Raw genomic sequence first — 13,239 nt, 5'->3', positions numbered from 1 at the left:
ACCTTTAAGTAAGCAGCCAATCTTCAAGCCTGGTTATCCCTCTGCATGTAGGAGTGTTTTCAATAGATTTTAACAGCAATAGATAGATATAGATAAATAAAAGCTTGCTTAACATTTTGACACTAAGAGTTTGAATTTTCCTGTGGGACACACTAATGAAAAATGTGTTACAGCTAACTGGGGAGCATGCCGTCCTCTCATTCCCAAAAGGTTAATATATTATGAGAAGCTGGACTTTAAGTTTCCCTAGGAACCAGAAATCAGCAGCAGTTGCAACAATATAGACATCCACCCTGTCCTCTACATCTGCTTCAGCTCAGTTCTAATGCTATTTTCATTTCTCTTATTCAACAATTCTTAGCAGTTAAGAAGATAATGATGCTACCTGCATAAATGGTGTTTAGGTATGCCAATGATTGTTCTAAAATGGCTATCCCCTTTTTGGAATAATATACAGTCACAAGAGTGGCTGTATAATATAGTCAGCATGGATTTTTCACATTCCACAATGTTAAATTGAAAATACACCGCCCATGCCATTCTGATGCTTCCCATGAGCTCATTTCAAAGCAAAACCTTACAAAACGTATAGTCCTGAACTCAGAAACGCTTGCTTAACAACCCTATAAATTTTCATGGTGATACACAAAATAGTCAGAGAAAATCGAGAGTTCAAAGTGTAAAAAGAGAGAAAACAGACCCCTGATTGACTTTTTCTGTCAGAGTTCTCATAATTTGTTGAAATTCATTAAAAATCAGCCATGTTCACAGAGTACCTGTAATTCTATTACTGACCTTGCCCCATACTCTGGCCTCCATCTTCTACAGTTTAAAAGTTTAAAAAATGCCTGGCTGACTTTTAATTAATTTAAGGGATTTTGGCTTGAACTCAATGGTAATGTCGGGCATGCTCAGTAAGAGCCAACTGTCACTGTTCTAAAAGCCAGACTCAGTGCTGCTGGGCTTGCCTAATCATGGGGCCACATCCACACCAGACCTTTATTTCACTTTAGACAGTCATGACAGGAATCCTAGGAAGTGTAGAATGATTTAACTGTCAGCTGCTCTGATTGAAGCTCTGTGAAGGGAATAGGGCATCTCCTAGCAAGTCCCAACACCCTCCACTAACTACACTTCCCAGGATTCTTTCAGGGAAGCCACAGTAAAGGTCTGGTGTGGATGTGGCCAGGGACAACTTTGGTTTAAATTTGGATGGGAGGCTACATGTGCCTGCTGTAGAATAAAAAGATGGAGGAAACCCTGAAAAAGAATGATACTGTTCACAGTTTTGGAAAGCAAAGGGCTTCCCCTCTGCCCACTGCCCACCCATCCAATCTCCTCCCCTCCCCTTCCTGCCCTCCTCCCCCCCCTCCTGCCTGCTCCTCTCCCCCTCCTCCCCTCCCTATCCTCTGTGGTCAGTTTCACCTATCCTAAGCATGATTGTAGGAGAGGAAATCCTACTGAACTCAATAAGCATGCAAATGATCAATCCATTCTCAGTAAGCTTGCACAGGATCCCATTTCTTATCTCCCGGATTAAAAAACAGAGAAATTCACTAATAAGCAAAAAACCTTGCAGTTTAAGAACGTACCTATAGCCCACAGATATTTCTATCAATCTTTAAAAAGCACGGAAATTGGGCAGCTATAGTGAATGCCCCAGGGGAGCAGGAGACCTGACCTCCTCTCTGAGATATTGTACTATGCTACAAATTTGTCAAAATGCAAAGACAACTTTGCTTGGTCTTTCACAGTCCAATCCACTTCCTGTGTAGCTTGGAAAAATATGGTAACGTTCCTCTGAGCATATGGTGAGTGGTCGCAACACCTGCAATCAGCTCAAATAACAGAAACAAGACATGTGCTGATCTTGTTTTAGCTGGAGGAAGCAACGATATTAAAACAGTTGATATAGTTCAGATAGTCACTTTAAATATGTTTGATTTATTTTGCAATTTTAGTGAAGTTTCTTTTGCTTCTGTTTCTGTGAATATGTGAACTACAGCAACACTTTGCAACACTAAAAAAAGCTCCAAAACAATTGTGGAATAATGGCACTGACTATCCTGCAGAATAGTTTGCAATGGACATGAGGAGTGTCTCAGTTTACACAAGATAAAACAGTGGGTTATTATCGCAAAATATATTATCGCAAAATTCTAGGTGTGCTCTATGTATTTAATTGACCATGTCCACCTTTCTTTAAGTGGAGTAGTTTAAGCATAGCAGGCTGAAAACATGCATCTTGGACAGGCCAAGTTTGTTTTTTCCAACAGCTAGAGTCATTCCTGAAGTAGCAACATATTGTAATCCGTCTGATTTTACATCAAACTGCAGTTTTAGATTCAACTGTTAATGCACCCAAAATAGGAATAGAGCATAGCCTCCAGTTTGAAACAAAAAAGGCTATCTTCACCATCATATGACATTGACCAATAAAAAGGCTTTGAAATTAATAAAAATAGATTTGACACCGATTTCTGCGATGAATAATGCGAGAAATATAATTTTCTAGGTTAGATTCTCTGTAGAAACAGTAGTAACATAGGAAAGAAGCAAAGGAAGAAGAACGCCAACAAACATACAAAAATATAATTCTCCATCTTTGGAGATGGCAGGTACTCACCATATGCTCAGAGGTACATGTTACCAAATTCTTCCAAGCTACACAGGAAGTGGATTGAACTGTGAAAGACCAACCCAAATTGTGTTTGCATTTTGCCAAATTTGTAGGGCACTCCAATATCTCAGAGAGGAGGTCGGGTGTCCTGTTCCCCTGGTGCATTCACTATAGCTGCACAATTTCCCTGCTTTTTAAAGTTTGATAGAAATATCTGTGGGCTATAGGTACATTCTAGCAAAATTCTAGGTGTGCTCTATGTTTTTAATTGACTATGCTCACCTTTCCTTAAGTGGAGTAGTTTAAGCATAGCAGGCCAAAAATATGCATCTTGGGCAGGCCACATTTGTTTTTTCCAACAGTTAGAGTCATTGCTTAAGTAGCAACATATTGTAATCAGTCTTTTACATCAAACTGCAGTTTCAAATTCAACTGTTAATGCACCTAAAATAGAAATAGAGCATAGCCTCCAGTTTGAAACACAAAAGGCTGTCTTCACCATCATATGACACTGACCAATTAAAAGGCTTTGAAATTAATAAAAATAAATTTGACACGGATTTCTAGGATGAATAATGAGAGAAATATAATTTTCTAAGTTAGATTCTCTGTAGACAGGGTGGTTCATGACAGATGCTGTTGGAGGTCACTGATTCATAGGGTGGCCATAAGTCGTAATCGACTTGAAGGCACATAACAACAACAAAGAAGAACACCAACAAACATACAAAAATGTAATTCTCCATCTTTGGAGATGTCAGGTGTTGCCACCACTCACCATGTTCTCAGAGGCACATGTTACCAAATTCTTTCAGGCTACATAGGAAGTGGATTGGACTGTGAAAGACCAACCCAAATTGTGTTTGCATTTTGACAAATTTGTAGGGCAGTCCAATATCTCAGAGAGAGGTCAGGTCTCCTGCTCCCCTGGGACATTCACTAAGCTGCCCAATTTCCCTGCTTTTTAAGTTTGATAGAAATATCTATTGGCTGTAGGTACATTCTTAAACCGCAAGGTTTTTTGCTTATTAGTGAATCAATAATTATTTTTCTCTGTACTGATTTGATGGCTTACACAATCCAGTGTTACCCCAATCCCGTGAGATGATACATGTGTAGAAGCAGGCTTCTGGGTGCACATATAGTGCCATATCAAGAACCATATGGAAGGAGCATCCTCTTCTGTATGGAAAACTACATGGACAAAAACAGTCCTATGCATGCAGTTCATAGAACTGCATCCAACACTCAAGGTGTATTTGTGGTTCCCTATCAATCCTCCGTGGCGCAGAGTGGTAAGCGGCGGTAACACAGCCGAAGCTCTGCTCACAGCCAGAGTTCGATTCCAACAGAAGGAGGAAGTTGAATCTCCAGTAAAAGGGGTCAAGGTCCACTCAGCCTTCCATCCATCCGTGGTCAGTAAAATGAGTACCCAGCATATGCTGGGGGGTAAAGAAAGGCCCGGGAAGGAACTGGCAATCCCACCCCATATATACGGTCTGCCTAGTAAACATCGCAAGTCATCACCCTAAGAGTCAGAAATGACTCACACTATAAGTGCGGGGACACCTTTACCTTTTTATCAATAATTCAAAAACAGAGCATACATCATTGTACCAGTTGGTCATATACAGAGTAGTAGTCATACTCATGAACTCAATGGACTTGAGTAACTTCAGTCCATTGATTTCAATGGGTCTTCTCTCAGTGTGAAAACATTGGAAATGAATTTGTGATGCCAACTGTGATGCCTGACCCCTGTCAGGCTGATCATGTATTTGGGGGAGGATTGAATCTAAGTCGCATTATGAGGAGGCTCACAGGGATTCTGGGGGAAATTGTAATGAAAGTATTCCCTGCAGGAAGAAACTTTGAAAAACAAATTAGGTGATAAAAAACCAAGTGATATATAAATATTTATAAAAGTATTTATGTACCGCTATCTCATGAAATATCAGAGCAGTGTACAATGATTCATTTCTTTATTTATCAATGTATATACTGCCTCTTTGCAAAAGATTAGGGCAGCACACGGCAACAGAAAAACATTTAAAAGCAGCACACAAAACAATCATTAAAATGGCTACTCAACTCAACAAATATTTTAAACAACTGCCTGTTTATGCCTGTTGGCATAAAAAAGTCTTCAAGAGATGCCTGAAAGTCAAAAGTGAGGATGTGATATATAAACATGAAAAACCATTAAAAAGGGTACAAAAGTGTGATGCATTATACCGCTGGAGGAAGGGCGGGATATAAATAAAATAAATATACTTTCATCATTTTCCTTTTTCTCGGTGAACTTTTAAACTTCTGATTTGATCTACCATCTAAAAATACAGAGATTTTGAAACAATACAAACAAAATAGTGTTGTATCTTTAGATTGCAGGTATATACAACTCACCCTACAGGAAATCACCTGATGCAATGGAATTGCAGTTAAAGAAAGCTAAGCCTTTGAGGCACAAAAAGAAACAAATCCAGAAGGATGCTGTGGATCTCCACTGGCAAGCGTATACAGATTCCTTTGGCTTCCAATCAGTGCCACCTCTTCCTCCTATTGGGAGGCAAAAACCTCAGGTATTGTATATCAATAACTCTTAGGCAACCATTTCTTATAACAGCCATTAGCTGTGTTAAGCATGTTTAAGCCTGCTGGTTTCAATGTTCTTAATTGTTATTGTAGGACATTTCATTGTAGTTTTATTACAGTTTTATTCATGAAATGACTGCAAGATTTCCCCCTCATCTTTATGAGAAACAATGCATTCTAAATGGACACATACAAGATTTTTGTTGTTATGTGCCTTCAGGTCGATTACGACTTATGGCAACCCTATGAATGAGCAACCTCCATACCCTATATGCAGTAGCTCTTAAGATGTAATTGCTGTTTTATTCAAGAAATCGAGTTTAATCATTCTTAATGAGAATGTAACCACTACATGTAACAGTTGATAAAAATAAAGCAGCTAGCTGTACAGAGGAGTGTCCTGTGCAAGGAGCACATCTGGAACATGGATTCTTTCAGTGAGACTCTTGTGCACTCATAGTATTTATTTACATAGATCTACACAGTCATTTCATTGTTGGAGAAAGTTCCTTGTTCTTCAACCACAGAACCACAAACATTGAAAACAGTAGGGTTGTCCGGACTCATGGAGAGCACTATGAACACATTCTCCTAAGTGCAGTGTTCCATAACATAGAACAGAATGGGAGAGTCCCTGCATACCCTGAACTCTGCATGTGCGTTGGAGGTCTCACAAAGCTTTGAGTTATATCCAATAACTATAAGAAAAGCAGCCCCCTCAGTGCTTTGTTTTCCTGCAGTACCATTTCAATCTCAGAGACAAAATAACAAAAGTGGTGACAAATTATCTTTACTTATTTCCTCCACCCACACAACACTCAGAGTGTCATCTGCTGCTCATGCAACTGAGTTGTACCATTAATTTCCACTGAATAAAATTTCAATTTAACAAGTGTAGAAGAATCAACAGGCAGCATACATTTCCAAGGAGTACATTTTTGTGAGGTCTATATTGTGTTAGGGTCTTGTGAATATTTTAAAATGAAAAGAGAAAATGGCAGTTTTTCTAGAACTGCTTCAGGATGTAAACTTGACTCACTAAAATCTGGTTATAATGCATAGTGAGCAGTCAGTTAAAATCGATTGGGCTATTCCCTAGTGTAGATGGAGTATCTCCACTACAGTCTCTCATTTGCCAAAGCACAGTTTGTTATACAATGTGTTGATTTGCTAAGTTCTCTTGTTTAGGCTATTTTGGAACATTGAAAAAAAATTAGCTTAGACACAGACAAAGGAACTTTCACAAGAAAGCCTTTCAGAACAAAGAGACTTCTTATTTCCTTGTTCATTGAACAGAGAATTTACTGTATAATACTTTAATCCTTTCAGTGCCTTGGGATGTACACTGTGGTGTAAATTTTCAAAGTACAGTGCATGGATTTAACTGTGCAACTCTTATTGATGTTAATGGGAGTCACACGGCTAAATCCCTGGACAACACAATTTCGAGGTGTATGTCTGAGAAAGGACATTGGTCTGAGCTTAAAAAACAGCTGGAAATGAAAATCCAACAGAATGCACTGTTCTGAAAGTGGTCTGGCAGTGTGACAATGGGGGGTTTATAACTGCTAACCATCCTTGTGACTTAGTACTTGGTGACAGCAGCATTTGACATTAAACTTATGTACTTTACACATTAGGCCCCATGTGAGTGTTGATACCAAAAATGTGCTCAAGGGGAGTCTTAAAACAACTGTTATATTCATGTCCAATTTTCAGACAATAAACATTTAGCTATTCTCACTTAGGAAAGTTGGCATTTAGCAGCATATGGGAAAGAATTACTTTTTAAAGATAGTGTATATAAAGAAAAGTTATCATACTGCTGACATATAGTTCTGTCAGATCTTTGACTTATTGCAGAATTAACTAGAATTACAGACTGATGAAAACAAAGATTATTGTGAAATTAGTTGTCATTTCATTAAAAGGTCATTAAATAAGAACAAATACATTGCTTTATTAGTTTTCTCTTTTCCCCCTTACAGTCTGCTATGCAAAACAAAATGTGGATAGATTAGATGCTAAGGTTCTTCTATCAATGCAATATTTTGAGTTATCTTGCATTGGTGCGGTGAAACATTCAGGATGTTGCACTTATGTGATCTGCCAAGACTTTGTATGAATCAGATATTATTGTTGGACTTCAGGGTCAATGACCAAGTGTGGCCCTCCAGATCACAAGAATTCTTACAGATCATACCAAGGCCTATATATTCCAACATCCTGTTCTTACAGTCACCAATAGCTAGTAGCTATTATTAACCTTATCCTCCAAGAATTTGTCTTTTAAAGCCATCATACTTGCTGGCCTTCAGTACATCTTGTGGGAGCAAATTCCATAGTTTAACCATGTGCTGTGCAAAGAAGTTCTTTATTTTGTCTGTCCTGAATCTTCCAACATTCAGTTTCATTGGATGGGCCCAATTTCTAGTACTATGAGAGAGGGGGGAAAACTCGTCTCAACTGTTTCCACACCATGCAAAATCTTTGATCATGTTTCTCCTTACTCACCCTTTTAAAAGCCCCAGTTGTAACTGTTCCTCATAGGAGAGTTGCTCCATCCCCTTGATCATTTTGGTTGCCCTTTTCGGAACCATTCCTAGTTGTACAGTATCCTTTTTGAAGTGAGGCAGCCAGAACTATACATAGTATTTTCAAGTGTGGTCACACCATAGTTTTGTATAAAGGCATTATGATATTATCAGCTTTATTTTCAATCCCTTTTTTAAATTATCTCTAACATGAAACATGAAATAATAAATAATAATAAATAAATTCACCGTTTTCACAGCAGCAGCACACTGGGTTGACATCTTCATTGAGCTATCCACTATAGCCCCAAGGTCTTGTTCCTGGTCAGTCACTGCAGTTCAGTCCCCACTAATGTGTATGTGAAATTAGGATTTTTTGTTCCAGTTTGTATCACTCTATAGTAGCTTACATTGAATCACAATTTCCACTTTACAGCCTGTTGTCCCAGTTTGGAAAGATCCTTGTGGAACTCTTTGCAATCCTTTTTGGTTTTAACTGCCCTAAACAATTTGGTATCATCAGCAACCTTGGTTACCTCACTAACCCGGCAGAAGGGGTTCTCTTGCTAATTCTGCTTTTCACCACTGTTTGTCTCTGTTCCTCAGATTCCCTTCCTAAGAAATTTCATTCGGTTACAGGGAAATGTTCTGCATGTTCCACTGTTAAGACAGATGCAAAAAATTAAATGAAGTTCTCTGCAATCTCCTTTAGCACACCTTTGACTCCCTTGTCATCCAAGGTCCAACTGCCTCCCTAGCTGGTCTCTTACTTCTAATGTGTTTCAATAATTTGTTGGTGGTGCTCTTTATGTTTTTAGCTATGGGCTCCTCAAATTCTTTTTTAGCATCCTTTATTTTCTTTTTGCATTTCTTTTGACAAAGTTTGTTTCTTTTTTCCTCTTCATTTGGACAAGAGCATATTTTTTAACCATGCTGGCATCCACTTGACCCTGGTGGTACCTTCCCTGAACTGCAGTATACATTCTAGCTGAGTTTCTATTGTTGTGATTATCAACATCACCAAGCATTCTGGCAAGATATGAACCTTTTTCTCTTTCCCTTTCGGTTTCCTTTTCACCAATGACCTCATTTTTAGGAAGTTTCTTCTTAGCTTTGCAAGACAGTAGCCCGTGTGCCTTCAGACCTAACCCTGGGATATAATGAAACTATGGAATATTTCCACAGTCAGTCCATCTGGCTGGACTGAATGGACCAATGCTCAAACTCTGTACAAGGCAGTTTCCTACTCTCATCAGGTGGGATGCCCAGGATTCAGCTCGGAGCATTTTTGGCATGCCACTGATAATGCTGAAAAACAGTGTTTATAGTAGTAAAGCAAAATCCAAACTGAGCTGAATCTTGAGGGATGAACACACATATTAAAGTACATTACTTTATTAGTTTTCTCTTTTCCCCCTTATAGTCTGCTATCCAAAACAAAACGTGGATAGGTTCAGATGCTAAGGTTCTTGCATCAATGCAGTATTTTGAGTTATCTTGCATTGGTGCAGTGAAATATTCAGGATATTGTAGTTATGTGACCTGAAAGACTTTGTATGAATTGCATATTGTTGTTGGATTTCAGACTCAGTGACCAAATGTAGCCCTCCAGATCATAAGAAGAGTTCTTACGGATCATACCAAAGGCCTATATATTCCAACATCCTATTCTTACAGTGACCACCGGCTAGTAGCCATTGATAACCTTATCCTCCAAGAATTTGTCTTTTAAAGCCATCCTATTTGGTGGCCATCACTACATCTTGTGGGAGCAAATTCCATAGTTTAACCATGTACACCTATCTTAATAAGGCTAATGCACCTGGTAGTCAGAATGGGAAAGTGGTGTCCACCAGTTACACACTGATACTATTGTGTGCCATTCAGTGTTTTTTAAAGTATTTACTTGATTATTTGTCTCTATGATCTGGAGACCTTGTCCAACAAATGCATGTTGAGAGTATGCATATAGTAAGGGAAATTGCTTTAAAATGAAATGCCAACATATGCTCCATTTGTACAGTGCATCCAGGGCTCCTGTGAGCAAGGTCTTCTTCATTTATTCCAACAGAAGACACCGCTCTGCGTACCTTTGTGTTTGTGGAGGTTTCCTTCTCTTAAAATTAAGGGGAAAGGACTTGCTGGTGGAAGGGACTCACGTGCACATTGGAACTCTGGTACTTACAAAGAGATTGCTGGATTGTGATGACAGAATGCAGGCAATTAAACTGAGGAAGGACCAGTGTGATAGAGCATCTGCTTTGAATGCAGAAGCTCCCAGGCTCAATCCCTGGCATCTCCAGGTAGGACTGGAGAGACCCCTGCCTGAAAACCTGGAGAGCTACTGCCAGTCAGTGTTTACACATCACTGAACTAGATGGACCAATGGTCTGACTCAGTATAAAGTAGCTTCCTATCTTCCTGTGTTCTCATATTCCTAAATGCCCTGCAGTACAGCATAATCTTCTTTATGTTGGATTGTGCCCATAACACCCAACAGAGATGCAACATGACAAGAATTAAATGAGGACTTTGAAATGGAAAGCTTCTATTGTCCAGATCAAACTGGATTCCCATTCTATGTTGTAAGGACTACAGTCACCTAGATAAGGTCATGGTTAATTCTTTTCCTCATTTTATGTTCTTAATTGCAAATTTCCTAGATAACATAAGCAAATATGTGTTATTTTGAATCAATTACATGATTGCACTCCTTACTCCTGTGAAACCTAATAAACTTTTTAATTTCTTTTTTACTCCTTTAAAAGCTCTGTCCCAATAAAATAAATGGATTCTTAGCATAACCATTCTAGAAGTGAAGGAGGGTGGATTCTTGCATAATGAATAACTACTATGATCATTTGCTTCTTTCTTTTCAAGAGATGAGGTGCTATGCCTTTAAAAAGTAAAGTTCCAATAAAAATCCATTAACAACTTTTAAATATAGCAATCCTTCTGTCCAGCTGTGAAAAGTACTAGATGATACTTATTTGCCATTTGTGTTATTTACGGTCCATGACTTTTATGGTAACTGGTTCCTATTATTGGTTTCTATTAATGTAAAACATAAGTGAACATAAATGAGGCGTGAATCATTTCTTTTTATTAGCCCTGCAGTCTTCACTCAGTTCTTGCGGTAACTCCAGCTGTGACTTGTTAGTGATAACCTATTTAAAGAAACAGATCCTTCAGAATAAGAAGCATGATTAGGATTGTTGCCCCCACTTCCTTTTTGGGGTGAGATTGTTTCACCACTTGAGTAACAGAAGAACAGTGGTAGAAAGGAAAATAAGCTGTAATTAGCAACTTCGCAAAAGTCAGCTACCTGTTATGGGGCCAACAGTATTCATGGTGAATTCATACTTACTACTACGTAAAGGCAACAGGAGATATAAGCTGTTTTTAAAATTCTGGATAGAGTTTTCTTTTGTCATATATCTATGGTCTGGTATTCACATACATCACATCAGGTAACAACGTATCTGGGCTGGACCACTTCAGACGGTAGGTGGGGGCCAATTTTGCAAAATCTACACACACACAGAGTATTTGATTATTTATCTACATAGAGGACTCTTCCCCCTCACATGGTTGTGTGTGTTTGTTTTTTAATTTGGAGGACCATTCAGTTATATAAGCCCCTACTTACAGTCTGAAATTATACAGTCCAGATACTATTTATTACTTAATCTACTATTTGTGAGAAGTCAGCCTAAGTTATGGGAAGCAAATATGACTATTAATATAATTACAGGAATGATAACAACTCAATATGTAGAAAATTGTCACCAAATAAGTGTTAAATGTAGCTTTTCATCAAAATATGAGAGAAATATGCCTACTCTTTGATGTAGAGACATCAAAGATAAGCTGCAATAGAAAACAAAGCAAAAATGAACAACTCCAGTGTAGAACTCATGCCTTCTCCTGTTCCTTTCAGGGCCCCTTCCGTGATACTATTGAAGTGTTGCAGCAGCGCTTTAAGCCTTTGGAACCATCTTTGCGGGTGGCAGCATCGAACATTTCATTACAGCTTGCTAGAGAAAAAGTAAAACAAGAAGAATGGAGAAACCGTTTACATGATGATGTGTAAGTTGCTTGCTTTTCTTTGCTTTCATTTTATTATGCCACTTCTTTTGATATCTTTTACTATTGCCTGATAGAAAAGCTGAAAAGCAACCATTATGCGTAAATCTGTCTAAACATCATATTTCATAGACCAATATTCTCAAATGTCTTAGGCCCTGATCTATTCACCCAGGAAAGCTGAAATACTTGGATTTAAGCTTGTTTAGCTCAGTTGAGGTCAATGAGGCTAAATCGGTTTAAAACCAAGTCCATTTCATCTTGATTGATTTGTGGATTGGGCTATTATTCTGTAATAATCCCATTTAAGTAGTTAGCCACTTAGGTTAGCCGCTTCAGATGACAAGCCACTGAGAAGCACTGTTCTTAGTCAAGCACATCAGACACTCCTGGCCAAAAGAGAACTTCGCTGCTACTCATTTCTTCACCAAACAAGCCAAGCACCTGCCAGCTTTCACAGCAGGCTGTACCTCCCCAACCCTACCCCTGTGTGCTGTAATAGTAGCTTCCTCACTCTGGCGGCAACTGAGAAATAATTACGGTAATTCCATGCCACCCAGAACATTAAAGCTTGATATTGTTGTTTGCCAGCCCAATCTCCAAGCGGCGAGAGATTTCCAGGGGTCCCTGTGCTTACTCAGAGTTTGGTTTCCTTGGAAAGAAGTCAGTGGAGTCTGTGGTGTCTTTATGAAATATGGTTTATTTATGTACACGCATTCCAATCTGAGTTTAAGATGGAGGGGTTCAAAGCATCAGCAGTCCAATAGATCTTTCTTTTCCATCAGGCTTACAGGAGCGTCTCTCCCTGTCTCCATATCCTAGCCTTTCCTCTGACTCAACTCAAACACAAGCCTCTCTTAGGCCCCAGGGAGGGGGGGGGCTCTCCAGAAGAGTTTCAGTAACAATAGGATCTCCCTGGCCCAGTTAATGGCCACTCTGTTAGACTAACAAAAAATATTCATCTGACTAGCGGAGCAGGTTTCTCCGCTGCAGAGCCCACCTCCAGGTGTAGGGTTCCAAATCAGAGACTGGAAGGGGACTCATAGAAATCATCTATCTCAACCACCAAACCCATAACAATATGCTCATAGCTCAAGACACCTTGCATATTTGAAAAACCTGAAAATTATTTTTGTGACAAACTTGGAATGTAAAGCTTACCTTATAAGAGAGGGCAGCAGCTCAAGACAGATCAAGCAAATGCTCATATAGCATAGCTTTTTAGTTTGAGGGAGTTTAATTGACCCTTCGTACTCTTAAATCAGTTTGTGCCGAAGAGGCTTCCAATAGCAGTGTGTTTATACTTGCAAAATGCAAGCTTCATTTACCATATTGAAATACATACATTACAGTGCAATCTAAACCCAAGATCTGCCAGGATGAGTGAATTTGGATTTGATGAAT

The 13,239-nt window shown here is 38.9% G+C and overlaps 1 protein-coding gene across 1 annotated transcript in view; it reads left to right on the top strand.

Moving 5' to 3' along the window:
• Positions 1-13,239, top strand: part of SPATA17 (spermatogenesis associated 17) — a 135,682-nt gene that overhangs the window by 77,010 nt on the left and 45,433 nt on the right. The window contains exons 7-8 of the mRNA XM_061625188.1: positions 5,005-5,202; positions 11,690-11,838. Coding sequence (XP_061481172.1) covers positions 5,005-5,202; positions 11,690-11,838 — 347 coding nt within the window. The remainder of the gene's footprint in view (positions 1-5,004; positions 5,203-11,689; positions 11,839-13,239) is intronic.

This window comes from Rhineura floridana, chromosome 4 (genome assembly GCF_030035675.1).
Source record: "Rhineura floridana isolate rRhiFlo1 chromosome 4, rRhiFlo1.hap2, whole genome shotgun sequence".
NCBI classification, from domain to species: domain Eukaryota; kingdom Metazoa; phylum Chordata; class Lepidosauria; order Squamata; family Rhineuridae; genus Rhineura; species Rhineura floridana.
Note: the sequence above shows the minus strand (reverse complement) of the source record. Positions and strands in the feature narration are given on the sequence as shown.